A 16,665-nucleotide genomic window follows, 5' to 3' on the forward strand; every position below is an offset into this window, starting at 1 on the left:
AGAGATGACTTTTAAAACGATGCCAAATTATAATTCGGACTCTACTCAATTACAAACCAATAGAAACTTTAGTCGGACAATTAATACTAACAGATAATTTATCCTAATTTAAAGTCAGAGTGACGATCGATTTTCGCATACCATCCCTCTGGTGTAGCTGGAAGAAACCTCTATCCTTTCCTACAACCGTCATCTTTGTCGTCTTTGCAATTTAATTAAAAAAGAAACATTAGGAGAAGGTACTTACTTGTAAGGCACGTGCTTATGACCATTGAACAGAGCCAAGATGACATTTCCCAATGCAGACAAAGACAGACAAGTGCCATCTCTGGGCCTGGAGTGCTTTTCGCAACTCCCCAAATCGAAGAGATGAAGTCGACTCCTACCTCCAGCAACTTAAATAAAGATATTGCATTATAATTTCATAAATTAATTTTTTTTCTATATCCAACTTAATTAGGAAAAAATATTTTTAATAAGTGCAATTTATTAGATTTGTTTAAAATTTAATTCGAAAGCGGAAATTTTAATAATTTAATTAACGAAATATCTAGACGCTCTTTAAGATTTTTTTTCCTTCGAATTTCCCATTGGTTTTGTAATTATTAAAACCATTCAGATATATTCTGATAAGGAAAAGTTTATTAAGGCGATTTCCTCGAAATAAAATATCTACTCGTGATCATTAATGGTTCTCGATAAAATTTTCGAAGCGTTTTAAAGTCTCCAACTATACAAATCTGATGCAATCTTAATCTTATTCACGTCCCTGCTCCATCTCATCTCGTCCCTCTTGGTATTATCCATTTATCTTTATCTTCTTACCTACTTAAACTTTTTACGATCTCGCTTTGCATTCATATCTTTTTCGACATAGTCTACCTAGCAATTCATCTTTTCACCCTATTTGTGAAATATCACCTACACCTGATAAGTAATGGACGAAAAATCTTGTCCTGGATAAAGAATTTATGCTAGACAATTTTTATTTCAAAGAAAAAGGGAGCCATAAAGCACCATATATTCCCAAACGATCTATGAAATATTGATCTCTAATCTTTTTAAATGAAGTCGTTAATTATCTATTGTTATAAATCAGATAAAAGCAGAAAAAAAAGAAATGTCATTAAGAATATGAAAGTTTGAGAAACGTTTACAATAGTTGCAGAGGGAACAGAATAACTATATTTAAATTAAAAAAAAAAAAAAGGGGTGAATAGAGACTTACCTCCTCCTTTTCCACTCTTCTCTACTCTGTATTGGTAGACGTGGAGAGTGAAGAGAAAGTGCGAATTTCGTCCTTCGTCAGTCACATCTGCAACAGATATTACCACAAACAGTGTTGACATAGCACTTGTGCTTGGCCATCTCAATATCCTATTGCTAGTCATACTAAACAATGGGTTTTCGAGAAAAGATAAACATACAGGAGTCGGTGATTTAATAAGTCATGTTTGTCATATATGTTGTTGGTTGCATTAACAGAACTCGAAATGTTTGGGGAGAATACATTGTCAGTTATAATTAAGTTGTGGAAGCGATGAAAACTGAAATTGCAATCGAATGATCCTTTATGGAAATGGTTAAAGCTGGATGCGTAACTATAAATGATTGGTTCTCGAACGCTGTAATTAATTAATATGTGTAGCAGTAATTTGAGATTGTCGAAGCTGTTTGAATTCTTTTTATTGGAAAATGTTATTGGAGATCTTAGTTAAGACTCTGATTGATTGGTTTAAATCCGTGATAAATCGTAATTTTTTTTAAATCTCATAAAAATTCATTAAATAAACGGGTCAGTTGATAAATGAAGTTGCAAACAAATCCATCAAGAGGAGCAAAACACTTACCTGTACTTCTGGACGCTAGGGCAGCATCCAATAAATAAGCGGCTTTCTCGGCTGTAGGTGCTCTTAATTCGCTATGGTTCATTAGTTGGGTGCCAAAAACGGGGTCGTCCCTCAGATAGACTCCAGGCGATGTCCCGCTACCTTCGGTACCTACAAGAACACATCAATGTTAGTGTCATCCTAATGGTTCCGGTAATGATGCTAAACAACCTTGAATGTAAGTCTAAGGTCACATTTTTCATCCTACGAGGTGGAGTCTCCGAAAAGGACCATTCATCAAGGCTCGGTGAAGCTTTTTAGATACACGAAAAAGTAAGACGCTATTACTCTTTCCATTTTATTAGCTAGAGAAAATTGGCATTAGTTGCCAAAACAAAAAGTTAAAACAAGAGGGAGGAAGAGCGAGAGAGAGAGCACTTATAGATATTTCTAGAGCTTAACTTTACAACTCGGGGAATTTAAATTTGTTTCACGTATTTTAAGTCGGGAAGGCAGCGAATCAATCATCGACCATCGGGAATATATTTAAATGGTGCTCCCCGCCATCTTGTTTCCATATACTCGACATCGATTAATCGACCTACGACGGGATTATTATTTCTCAATTTGTTTCAATTAAAAAGTCATTTAGAGCCGCTAGACAGTAGAAGCATCTTTGACTTTTTCTCGACGATTTTTTAAAAAAGTGGACGTCATGTAGATATCCCAAAAATAAATCTCCGGTGTTGCTCCTCGGTAATCACCGTCGCCATTAAAGTGTACTTACACGTAATTAACAATGTGTGTGCAGCCAAGCGATAGATTGTCTTTCCTTATACAAGTGGATCCCAAAAATCGGACAAAGTTAGTTTAGTGTCGACTCGGACTAACAACCGAAAAATATCCACCTTTATCGTTAGCAAAAAGAAAAAAATAAGAAAAAAAACTGTGCAGTGTTTGACGTTCGGCTTGTTAGCAGTGACTTTTGTCGGTAAAATACGGGTTTCCAATAACAATCACACGACGGGACGTGTGAGTAGAAGACTGTAAAGTCCGAGAGATTTCGCTCCGAGAAAGGATAAAGTAAAAGAGGTCTCCGCTGAATCGGGTTTTAATGGATTTTTTCGTTCACGGGGTAAATACTTTGCCAGACGTCTCACAAATACAAGATGCTGCACTTAGCAAAGTGTCTTTGGCATCAACTGGTTAGTGGCTGAATGCGGTTCGGGATCGTAATGTCTGACAAATCCTGATAAAACAGTAGAAGGAATAAAAGAAGTTATTGTCTCGTGAGTATGGCTATCCGCACGGCTAACAGTTGGCCAGAAGAAGATACCATAATTGTGTTTTCCTACTTTTACTCCTGTAATGGTGTTGCGAGAAGTTCTATATAGATGGGAAAGGAAAGGTGTGGAGTGGTAAAGATATTGGATGGTAATTGGTTGTTTTATATCAAGTCGAATTGGCTGTAAGGCAAAAACTATTCGAGAAGATTTGGCTATCGGAACTATATAATAAATAACTGATTTTAACAGGAATATTGTGCGAATGGTCATTGTTACAGCAGTAACATCGTAAACGTATCTCGAACCGAATTAACGATATTTTTATTGGATTATAAACTAAATTTTGTTATCCGTTTAAGTGTAAACACCCGTTTTCCAAGAAGCAGTCGAAGTATTTTTCACTGGAGAAAGCTTTCCAATATAATATATTTGTTAAGGGATTTATTGTGCATCACAAAATTCTCGGTAAAGAGTGAAATAATTGGATGTGAAGGACCAGTTTACACTATTTTATCACATGTTGACAATACAAATCTTTCGTCTAATTCATGAAAACGCATATATCTTGCACTTTATTCCATCAGCTCGTTTTCTCTAAAGGGTGGCATTTTCGTATCTTAACGGAGGAAAGAACGGTATATCCTTCACTTTCTATCGAGCTGGCAGGGCTTCGTAATCAGATAGACTCAAAAGAAAAAAAGTTAAATGATGGTACCGCATTAAATGTTAATGCGACAGCTGAAATTGCCTCTCCAATGATCTCGTAGGAGAAGAAATATTAGGAACAAGCAGGCTGTCACAAGACTTTACCGGTTACTGTTTAAATATTTCCAGAAGGCATTTCTAAAAGTGATGAGGAAATGGTGTATATTGGATTGCAAGAAGACAATCTTTTCATAGAACGATTACATTTTAAAGGAATGTAATCACAATTTACACTATTGAAGGTAAAGAAACGATCTTATCCTTCGATAGAAAGGAAATACTTCGTTTCACTTCAACAAGTCAAATTTTTACTCTTTAACTATAACGGCATTTATCGATTTTCATATTCGTATTTCGTGAGGTAAATGCTAAAATTAAATATGTAATTGAATTAGAAATAACTTACAATCAATTTATGAAACTAGATATATAAATGTAAGCATTTTATGCGTTGAAAATTAATATTAATATACGAATGACAATTATATCATAGGTCTAAAGATATCTTCAGTAATAAATCTATGTTAGAAATGTTTAAACATCTTTGCTAGCGGTAGAATTCGAATTCTATATCCGATATATATAACAAATTCTGCCGCTAGATCAAAAATATAATGTAAAAATATGAAGAAAAGAGAAGTTTTAGAAGAAAAACCATTTAAATATTTCTAATGTCTGTTTCAATTCTAAATAGGTTCTGCAAATTCTTTCTTTTAGTTTATATTGACTTACCTGAGGCTTGATCAGCCAAGAGATCTTTTAACACTTCATTCCTGCCAGTAAGTTCAACTGCAGCACTCGAACTGAAAATCTAGCACCGATTTTCTGTTTTTGTTCGGCGATGAGCTTGAAGAGCCAGGTGATAGCGCAGGGAATGATGCCCAAGTGCTGAGCAGACTGACTGCCTCCGATCATAGTATAAGACTTTCCTGGAAAAAAAAAATTCCTATAACTGTAATTAAAATTGTAAATTCTACTTGAAACTATCGAACAGTTTCAGCGGCTTGGAATAATCTTTGGTTTTCTGGAATTTCCAAGTGTATAACAGGGTATCCGTCTATCGACGGGTGGCGGAACTGTATCCACTGTCCTCCCCTAGGGAATCACTGTGCGTGCATTCGACCGTAACATATAACATTGTCTGCTTGCTCCCCACTGTATTATAAGCCTCTTTAAAACAGTTCTTTGGGTTCCCAAACCTCTTCAAATGCCTTAGTAGATAGAGCGCATAGTCTTAGATAAAACTAAAACAGCTATAAAATTCTAGTAAATCAAACTTTGATGTAGAAATTAATTTAAACTAAATCCAGTTTATGCAGAACTAAAAGAATAAGTAAGGGAAGTAGCAATGTTTATCGATTTAAGCGCCCGATATAAAAAGGAATCGATTCTGTAAACTGCATAATATCAGTAGTTTAACATCAAAAAACAAGGTAGGAAAAAAATTACAGCATAATTAAGAAATGATTAGGAGGCAATAATCAATAAATGAGATAAAATTTGTGGAAGAAAAGCGCAGCACGTCATCTGTTCAGGAATGCGTGAACGATGTTGTGCCTTCTAACCCCTGCAGTGTGATAGAGGACAGGATGTAGAATCACATTGCATTCAGGAGTAGCTGAATAGGCTTCATTTACTCTACTGCTCTTCCATGGAATACTCTCGACAAACTGTCAAACCAGAAACTACGAATAATATAACTCGAATAAAATTCTATTTCTGTTATAGAAAACTTTTATCCTCTTTTCGTTTACATTTCAGGCCAATTTCTAGCAAAAATCTTCAACTTTTACCAAATTGACCATATTTCAATAAAAAATATATTTCCGATGATTAAATTTAAATATTTGTTAAAGCGTTTTACGGTTTGCATTGTGAGCCTGATACCAGGTTAAAGGTGGTAGTTAGGAAAGAATTGCTTTAAGGAATATATATGTGAGTGTGAAAAAAGTTTAGATAAGTTGGTAATCTTGAAATATGGTTGGTTCTCTTTAGTTCCATCTTCAATTGCAGCATCTTTCTTCTGGATGCGTCCGCTATGCAAGGAGAATTCCTAACGTTGCCTAAATGTCATTTTTCATCATCTATCATCGCTAGGATATAATACGCCATCTGGCGGTCTCTTTAGTTACCATTTGGATGACATCTCCGAGAACTTCTTCCAAACTTTATGCTCCGAAGCACATTGGTTTACACTCGCTAGATTAATTACTATAATTATGTAGATTTATAGACAAAATTAAAATTTCTACTGTATAATATATTCAAATGAGTAAGTTTCGACTAAAAAGAATTACACCGAGATAGAATACCGCCTCATTGTTTATATTTTTATCAAGGTTGAAAATTTCATTAAAGGCAAGAATTCTTCCGAGCCTCGAGAGAGGCGATATGACACGAGAGAGTGGAAGGAAAGGAGCATGTTACTATAGCAACGGTCATTTCATCTATCGGGCCAAACGTCTCCCGTGTGGACCTCTTTACATAATTAGTCTATTAGCCGTCTGTCTGAAATTATTAAACGTGTTGGCTACAGAAGCAAGAGCCGAGCACATAGGATCCCTTGTATTCCCTTTTACAACTCCAAATTCACAACTAACCTTATCTGTCTCGATAGATTGCTACAGTTCTCTACGTCAAAAATCTCATTATGACCAATGTCTCGTAATGGTCCAAAATTCAATAAACTTATTTACTCTTCCAATTTTCTACAACATAAACTAAGTTTATATTCTAGAAAATTCATTTCAGGTTATTATCCGGATGAGATTTTTAGCTTTTTCTCTACATTAATTCACTCCTCCGAATAGGAAAAGTTATGTTAATCCTCTCTTAAAATGCCTAAAAATCATTTTAATCATCCTTAATCTGAAATGTAGAATAGTAACAGTTGCTTTTCTATTGTTTTAATAGCGAGATAAAGATCATTTCTTCTTGGGATAACTTTCTGTTTGCAGGAAAAGTAAATAATTTTGTGGTCCAACAGAATTTTGTATAGAAAAATCATTTTCTAATTATATTTTTTAAAACAAAAATCTATATTTTCAGGTATTTTTAATAAGAAACACCGTCTAGTAGTTCTTCTTTCTAGCATTATTAAAGTCCCGAGTTCAAAAGATAAATGAAGAACTTAGACAAAATTACTATTTTATTATATTTAGTAATATGTTAATGTTGTAAATTATATTTACTGGCGTTTTTCATTTCGTAAAAGTTTATTTTTCTACAAATAAAATTTCAAAATACACAAAAATGTGCTTACAAATTTAACTTTCAGCACATGAAATGAAAGTATAAGCAGAGAATATGAGCGTTACTCTTTAATAGGAAGATGTTCTTTAATCTTTCTTGTTCTTCCCCCTTTTTTTAAATTAGTAGAAGTAAAATCACCCATTTAAGGAAGCAATTTCAGCAACTTTGCGTCATTAGTCAGAACTTCTGCAAATAATGGTCTAAATGAAGTCAATGAAAATTTTCGAAATTTACTTTTTAATTAATATACGCTCCGTAAGTAAAATTTGTTGAATTTTTCCTGTATTTTCGGCGCCGTTTTTTTATCCTATTTGGCAAACTAAAAATTTTAAAATAAATAATTTCACAAGTAAAACAGCTCGATGAGAGTTATCAACAACAGAAAAGCAAAAGTTTAATCTCGGAAGGCCCTTGTGGTACCTGTAACTCCATCAATTTCTCCTTTCTACAAAAGTAAAAACACCGAATATGTTTAATGCTACATTAAACCCATTACTACTTATTTTTTTCGTATTATTGCAAGAGAATTGATTTTTTTTTAACTGCTCCTGCCAAATGTATGAGAAAAACGAAGATAAGTTATTCGTTCGGAGATGCCTTTCTATCCTTTTTTTCTATTTTTATTTTTTAATTTCGACTGACATCTTGGAAGTACGATCCACTTTTTCTATGTCTTAACCTTCTTCGATTTTTATTTTGTATTAACTATTTCGCATAAAAATTAGCATAAATCTCTTGCTTAGTGATAATGTTAAAGTATTGATATGAGACGATATACGAGTACTCCAATAGGAACAGTGTTTTTTCCTCTGTTGGTACTAGAATATATCTAAAAATTGTATCGATTAGAGTTTCGTTTTCTCTCCTTCGTAATCCTGTAGGATTTCGAAAATTCTATGAAAAATTTTTCACCGTGTTTTGGTTTGATTCTTATATCACCATCGATTGAGATTATAAGGATGTGGCATTGCTGCCAATTATGTGTCAAGTTGGAGAGAATTAATTGAAATCTGAGCGTTTCTCCCTCATTCTACCTAAAAATAATTTTTCTGATATAGTTTTAATGTCTTTAGAAAGCGTGGCCATTGGTAAAAGGCTATCGTCCTTAGTAATACGTTCTGTCAATCTAGACTCGATTTTCATGGTTTATTATAAAAATAATTTAAAATAAATTTGTTCGGCCAGCAATTAAAACTGTGTAAAGTAGTTTTAAATTGCTTTTTCATTGATTAAATCAGAGACGTGACCTTCTATTCGAACAGCTTTGGCGACAGCTTCTTATTCTATTTAATAAAACGTTAGCTACTGTGCGATAACGGGACGGACATTTCAACTATTTTTGATTAATTTTTACTTAATTTAAACGATTTTTTCCTTAGAAAATTTCACTTTAAATTCGTTAAATATGCTTAAACAAACGTTTCGTCTAAATAATGTTTAATGTATAAGGCACGAAAATGTCTTAAGAATCGGGAGAAAATTTTATAAAACTGATTTAAATTATATAAACATGATAAATATGCCAGAAGTTTTATAAAAGGTCATTTTTAAATCGAATCAAAACTCAATTTAGGAGTGGCGAATATTTTTCAGGAAAGGCATTAGCTAGCATTATGACAGGTCGGAGGGGGGAGAAAAGATGTGGAGGCCACGTCTTATTCTCACATCTGCTCTGACGGGTTGAATTCAACTTTTCTTTACTGTGGGTGTGATCTGTATCTGAATTCAGCACGTGATGCATCCTCGGGGAGAAGAAGTGACGAATGACTACCATCGCAGCAACTTGCTTCAACAGTCAGCAATATTCCAAAAAGGACTTTTTGCTTGGCATTTTGGGAATTGGAATTTCCAATGAAAAAAGGTATCTTTGAAAATGAAAGATATGTTTATCGATGAAAAAATATTGCACGACAGACATATAATACTACAATACAATGATATCTGATACGGATTCTTGTAGTTTCGTATTGCTCGACTTTGTAAAGAATACTTTATATAACCCTATATAAATTTATAAGAGTAAATGTATAAAAAATCTTATATTAAAACACACGCGATTATATTTAATTTAAAAAATTCTTCGACTTTTGCCAGTCTGTGGTTCGATTTAACTCGGAATGCGATAACTATTTAAAATATACAGCAAATAAAGGTGAGAGGCTGATAGCTGTCAAATTTAATGCAATAGTTCAATCATTCCAAGGGATTTTGTAATTTTTATAAGCACAGAATTGCTTATGAAAATCAATAAAAGATCCTCGGAGAAATAAAAACACTAAAGTATTTTTAAAAGCAGTAGTTATATGTGATATTTTTTCGTTCTGTTTAAAAAGAATAAAAGTCTCGAGAGCTACGAACAAGTGCTATTGTTCTGCATATCGTCAATTTACTTTTTTATGCAACTCGGCAAAGAAGAATCTTGGTAAAAAGCCAGTAGTTCTTAATAAAACGTCAATCTATGAATGAATTCCATTACAACTTTACGATTATAATTTTCTGATAGCCCTCCATAAATTTTACGAGGTTCTTTAACTGTCTGGAAACTCCATAATGTCATTTTATGTACTAACTTATAATAATAACCTATTGTATATTATTTAATTATTTATCTGAAAAAATCTGTACTCACCTAACTTGGAGTGTCCGTATACAAAGAGACAGCCATCGTTTCCATTAACTACTGCTTGAATAACTTCTGTAAGAGAACTGGAACAAACTTCTGTCTATAAGTATAGAAAGAATATAAAAAGAAAAATGTCAGAAGCATAAAATCGGTTTTAAATACAAATCAATTTTAGACTTTATCGGTGGGGAAAGGATGTAAAACATCAAAACTCTATAAAATACGTCGAAATCTATTCGATTTCTTTTTGTGAGTTGCAATAACTCTAACAAAACATGAAAAAAGATCTCGGATCTTAACTCCCACGAGTACACTATATTAGTAATGACCTCTTTGTCTTTCTTTTTGAGTTTCGGTCACACGATAGCTTTTACTTGTCAGTAAAAGTTGTCACTAGTGCTGGCACTTCTCTACATTATTTCTAAAATTATTACTGTAGATATAGCTTCTGCAACTAGCTGTCTGTCGTGTTATGCTCTAATGATTTTTACAAGAAAATAAATAATTTTTCTCCTGCAAGAGACTATATTTTCAAGTAGGAATATCTCTTATGCTATTTACTAAACTGTAAACATTTTCGTGTTTTTAATTTTATTTATAAGTAAGCAAAGATGCGGAATCTTTTGCATCTGTTTACGTACACACCACAGAAGGAATATCTCAAAATATTCTAAATTCATATCAAGAAAAAGCCCTTTTACTTTTCTTGGAGAGTCGTCGTTCTTTAATAATTCATTATATTATCTAATCTTTATTAAATTATTATATTGGCAAGCCGTCCATGAATAATTTCTCTTGGCAGTAAACAAACTTACAAATGACTTCAGAGAGATAGTTCTCAACTTCTTTATAATCTCATTAATATTATTTGACGTCCATAAACATTAAAGACTCTTTCAAATTGACGTTTGTTTGATCTCTTCTAGCACAGGATAGTTGTATCCAAATCTAATAAACATTTTGACAAAGTTTGATGGAGACCTAAGAGGCTTAACTACCAGATTTACTTGTAAATGTTACATTACGCGTTAAACTATAGGGATTTACAGTTGTATATCTTATTGATTTACATACCTGAGTCTCGTCTGGAGAATAGATGGCATCGAAAGCAAATATCTTTGGTGCAGAAACTCCAACTCTTCTTTCTGCTGGAGTCGATAAGCCGCAAGACGAAGGATCATACACGATTATTTGCTTCTTCCTGCTGTCAATATTCAAAAATGTCGAACTAGTATCTGTAGCTGGTTTAGCAGGACATACTCTAACCATTACTTTCACCTGGTCATAAAATTTCAATAGCTCGTTTCAGTACCTTGGAACAATATTCATTGTTTTTTTAAATTTTCATTAAATTATTTATTAAATTAATATTTAATATTCATTAAAAACCAATCAAAATCTTGCCGATTACAAAATGTTATAAATAAATATATGACAGTATATTATTAACAAAAAGAGCCTTAATCATAAAGATAAATCGTATGATTTATCAAGAAAATATTGAGGAAATATCTTTCATTCTCAGAGCACTAAAAATAATTCTCTTATTAACGATTAAAAGAGGGAAATTCTTTAGTCGATGAAGAGAGAATTCCTTGATTTTTTTTCATTTTTAAGCCAGCTTCTAAAATAATGAATAAGGAGAGTTTCCTCATTAATGAAGGAATCACGAAATGAAAGACGTTACCACAACAACCAAGAAATACAGGAATGAGAAATATTCCCTCATAAGGAAAATCAAGGAATGAGGGAAATTACTCCAATAATGTAATTCGTTTGAAGTTGGAAAATTGCTTATATAAGAAGCTATATAAAAGAAGGCAAATAATTCCCTCCTTAATAAGTATTTATGCTTTGGGAAGAAAGTATCATGGATCCTACGGTCCGAAGATAGTTTAGGATGGTGCTGTATCTCCCAAAGCGGTAGGTAATGTCACTTTAGATAAAAGTTGATGTAATTACATTCCAATCACTTAGAGAGACAAGGCAGCTCCTCTCATTGAATCTTCTCTCCCCACTAAATCTTCTGATGGAGGTATTATCCACATAGTTACCGCCCATAAGCAAAAAAGACGACCTTGATCATATCCTGCACTTGTACGCATCTAAGTAATAACCGTATTTCTTTATCTAGCAAACTTATAGCTATTGACCGGATCTGCGTGACTGCTACAGATCAATACAAAACCATTTAACTGGCCTTTCCCCTCAAGGCCCTGCGACCCGCTTACTGCCTTGGGCATCGATCTGAAGGGACCTGTGAAGAACGAGACTTGCATACTTATCACCCTGTCGTGTGCCATTGTAAGTTTCAGCTTCTTAGATGATTCAGTCTGATATATGCCAAAATAATCGTGTAAGGTTAATAATACTGATTTATAAAAATAAATTTTGCTTTCGATTTTGTTGATAGAAGTTCTGTGTAATTAATTCTTAATAATTCCTCTAAAACGCGATTCCACCGAGCTTAGAATATTTCTGGAGAATTTTTATCAAAATTTTAAATGAATAACTCATCCATTCTACAAACTGCATAATTATTTTATCCACGTCAATTAAATCGGAGCAATTAGAATTGGAGAATTCGATGATAGAATTCTTAGACTATCTTAAAATGATCTAGAATTCCTGTTTCAACTATTCCGTTGTATATGGCGTTTAACATCTCATTACAGGCAACACAGAAGAAAAGGATTCCAGACCAAATGAGAAAATACCTTCAAGTATCTGCATGGAATCAGCATCCGATATTTCACGTACAAATTCCACAGATTCTCATTACATTATGACATTACACCTAGCGAATACTAAATATTTGATGGTAGGAAAACAGAAAATGGCGACTGTGCAAATCCCAGCTTCCATCAATCTTTGCTTAAGTGCCAAGGGCTGGCTTTAGTCACAGGACAGTCATTACCACGTTGACCCTATAGAGGGACAGTGAATGAAACAGTTGTCAGTTAGATAACTATCCTAAGCTGGTCACGATTGCTTGGTCTTTGAAGAAACAATTCATTTTATGGCTTCTGCTTGCTACCTCATAAAAAGGACAGGTGGTCTTCCATTAGTCCTAATAATGGTGGGGAATGGGCTCGTCTCTGTTTTGATTCGGACGCTTGATTGTTTGGGAATGTTGCTTTCCCTCTTCACGACCTCCTATGGCTGATAGAGGGGATTATTAACGCTGTTTTGTTCCGTTATCGCTGTGTTAACGGGAATGATAATGTCCACTCTAGTTTGATTAAGCCAGCAACGAGACTAGACAAACTCTTTTCGCTTCTTTACACAATTGGCGTACGGCACGGAATAAGCCAAATTTTTTGTTAATCATCAAATTTTATCGACATTATTTTAGAAGCGCCGCGTGTCTCTTAAAATAAAGACGATAGAAAAATCAATAAAAACTGATAAAGAAAATGTAAATGAAGACCCTTAAAATAAATTGCACTTTTTTTCGCTATTCTGGGCGATTTATTTCGCTTTTACATTCTGCAATTCAACGAGCAAAGGAAGGCGTCTACGACGGAAGAAAATCTTATTACCTCGCCTAGAGGTAGGATTTTCTGGACATCGATCTCCGTTTCTAAACACAGCGGTCAGCAAAGAGATTACCGGAGAATTCTCCTTCTATATATTTTTACCCAAGTACCACATATTACCTTACATCTTCACCTTCTGATACAACCCACAGAAAAAAACACCTTCGCCGTCGTTTACTGTCCTTCAATGGTGTTTTTCAATTTAAAATTTTATAATCTGATAAATTTCATTGCATTTATCTAACAATACACTTTTTTAAATAAATAAAACCGTTTGAAGAAATAACAAATGTCCGGATACTTCACTGCACCACGCACAGTCTTGCGGAAGAACCATCTTTACAGGGGCATTCAAAATTCATCTGGATTTAAAACCCTAAAGAGAAACAGGTATTTATTTATGAAAGTAACTTCTATATCGGAAAAAAACTATAATTTAAGAGACAGAACAAACACTCTACACTAAATCAATAAACAGAATGCCTTTCCTTCTGCTTTTCAAGATTTATTACACTTAGGAACAGATATTACTTTTACAAGCAAAGGGGATTACCTTTCAGCTAAGCTATTGGTACATATGTTATATTAAATTGGAAAGCTTGAGTTATGTATAAATCAATCTGAAGATTACTTCACTTCTGCTACTGTATTATTAATATGATGATCACTTATCCCTGATGGAGCATTTGCGAATCTCCAGAGTGTGCCAGACACTTGTTGGTCTAAGATTGAATGTTCGGCTAATTACATTTAAATCTCCCAGGCAAACAAACTTTAGAATTCCTCTAGCGTTTTCAGTGTCACACGTGGCTTTCTCTAACTATAACTTCAGGTACAATAATTACTTCAAAATAATTAGTAAGTCGTAAAATTTGAATATGTTTTTAATATTCAATTACTCCATAATGAGCTATGACACTAATGTGATTTGTTGGAATTTAATTAGCTAATACTTAATTATAATTAGCTAATTAAGTTCCATCAAATTAAAATCGTGCCTAAAAACAACGCGTTTAATATGCATAACAATGTTATCCTTTGGGTAGTTCTAAAGTTTAGTGCAGTCATCGCGTGATTTATTGCATCTCTAGTTTCTCCGTCGTTTATACTATCGATAATATAATCCCAAATTTGCCGACTCGGCTAATTTTAGTCGACTTATCATGATTTGTCACGTGACTAATGGTTAACGTAGATATTTGGTAAATAAGAAAGTTTAATAAATCATGTTTTTAACGCGTGACTAATGAAATTTAGCATGGATGTTTGTCGAGAGACGAACGTCAAAAGTATCTCAATTTAGAAGAGGAAAATGCCTCCTTCCCGACCATAAAATCAAACTTCTTGACAAGAAAAACAGGATCGCTTGATAGTCTCACCTCCCCATCGTTGACAGATCATTTGTTCTTGTCACAAATACCATTCTATAACTCAGTTCACTACCCAGAAGCAAAAATCACTAAACAAACAATGATACCGGATCATTTATTTAAACTTATCTGTAACAGTGACAGGAGGTAGAAGATAGGTGTCTGGCTAGGATACCTTTTTACTTTCTAATCAGGTATGCATTTTATAAAGTGTTTGTCAAAGAAGCTAATTGAACCATCAGTTCTGGCATAATCTGTCATGTTTGTTTTTATAGTCAACCAAGAAGCAAGGAGGAAGAAAAAAAAAGATGACAACTTTGCACACTTTGTTTTTAAAACACGACAGCAATCAGATAAAGAATTGACATTTTTATGAAACACTCAAAAGTTGCAAAAATTATCTCGCTTTTCAGAGGAAAAAACAACGAAAAAAATCAACTTTCTGCTTGTAAAATTACACTTTACTATAATATTTATAACAAATTCGATTCAGAAATTGATAAATAATTAAATCAAACGTGGAAAAAAGAAATATATAGGCCCTATATAAGGGAAAAGAATAAAAATCTTTCTAATATTTTTCGACTGAAAAAAATCGGTAAAGAAACATGCCACATGCTGAGAAAACGGAATGTTGTGACAAAGGATTCTGTCAGCAAAAGCAGAAACAGAAAACAACAAAGTCTTCTCGGTCCACAAAAAAATACCAAGAAAGAATCGGGTATTGTGAAAACACTTATTTCTTCACGGATAAACAAACTGTGCAACTTTGAGGGAGAAGTAGTCCGCTTGTTCTTTGCAATTTATGAGACTCCTGTCGCGTTTCAAAATCGAATATTTGAATTTCTTCGCTTATTTTTCTCTTTTTATCTGCATAATATTACACGCAACAAATCTAAGTTTTATCCAAAATTAAATTTAAAAAATTAAATGTTTTCCTGTTTATGCGCTTCTCTACAATAAAAATAAAAGATAAAAAATAATCTTTCTTTTGTTTTCTGTTTTAAATTGAAATATTTTTATTCGTCTCTGTCGTTTATAAAAATTTTATGATGTAAAAAGTAAAAATAGAAGAATAAAAACCATCTCAATTTTTCAATAAAGCTCGATTCTATTGTTTTTTTATTTATTACTTTAAATATTTAAGAAAATATAAAAGTAATGTTTTATAAAAAGAAAACATACCTCGCTTATGTTTACTTAAAGGAAGGAAAAAAAACAGTTTAAATAAGTGATTTTCTCTCAATGTTAATTTATTAATTTATCATTTTTTAAGTGTAAAGTTGAATAATTTCGAAATTTCGAAAGTAAAAAAGCGATGATTCTTCGTTAAATTCATATTAAAGAAACAAAATCGAGACTTATAAAAATGTATAACTTTATAATCTTGAAAGCAAATGAAAAAACAAAATAAAATAAAAGAGATTTTTAATAATTCACAATTTAAACTTCAACTTTGTAAAATTTTGACTGGTAAAAATTTTTTTTATTTTATGATTCTCGAAGAAACTAAATGTTCTTGGCTAAAACATTATAAATATTTAAAGAAAAAGAGTATAGAAAATTTTTAAAACTTCGCTTCGACAGAATGTTTAAAAATACTTTCTCGCGAGTGAAGATAGAGATGTAACGTGTACATCTGCGAATAAAAATCTCGATAAATACAGCATAAATTTTCTATTCGGTCAAGCAATTAAAATATCGAATTATTTTTCTTCGTTTCGGGGTCGAGTCGATATCTAGTAACTGAGTTGCCAGCATTGATTATGGTTCAGTAATTAACTGGCTGTCACCTGACTACACTTTGCTAAAAGTATTTAATTAAAAAGCCCTCTTGAGAAAGGAAATGAAATTTAAAGAGAATCAACGAATGAAGATCGGTTCGGTGGAAGAAGAAAGACTTTTTCTCCATCGTCTTTAACTGTTGATTAATAACCGCTAATAGATTAGATTAAACAGATTAGAGCGCGTTTTTTTTATAATTCGTCGGGAAAATTTAGATCTTTAGCTGATTCATAAATCATGAGCTTTGCGTAAAATTATACTTAATATTCTTTTAAT

At 32.9% G+C, this 16,665-nt stretch overlaps 1 protein-coding gene across 1 annotated transcript in view; it reads right to left on the minus strand.

Annotated features, from left to right (window-relative positions):
• LOC136969607 (kinesin-like protein CG14535) overlaps positions 1–16,665 on the minus strand; it is an 82,134-nt gene that overhangs the window by 6,535 nt on the left and 58,934 nt on the right. The window contains 7 exon segments of the mRNA XM_067263840.1: positions 248–395; positions 1,229–1,315; positions 1,851–2,000; positions 4,553–4,615; positions 4,618–4,749; positions 9,702–9,795; positions 10,770–10,973. Coding sequence (XP_067119941.1) covers positions 248–395; positions 1,229–1,315; positions 1,851–2,000; positions 4,553–4,615; positions 4,618–4,749; positions 9,702–9,795; positions 10,770–10,973 — 878 coding nt within the window.

This window comes from Centruroides vittatus, unplaced genomic scaffold, assembly GCF_030686945.1.
Source record: "Centruroides vittatus isolate TY-2023 unplaced genomic scaffold, ASM3068694v2 contig_18, whole genome shotgun sequence".
Classification (NCBI taxonomy): domain Eukaryota; kingdom Metazoa; phylum Arthropoda; class Arachnida; order Scorpiones; family Buthidae; genus Centruroides; species Centruroides vittatus.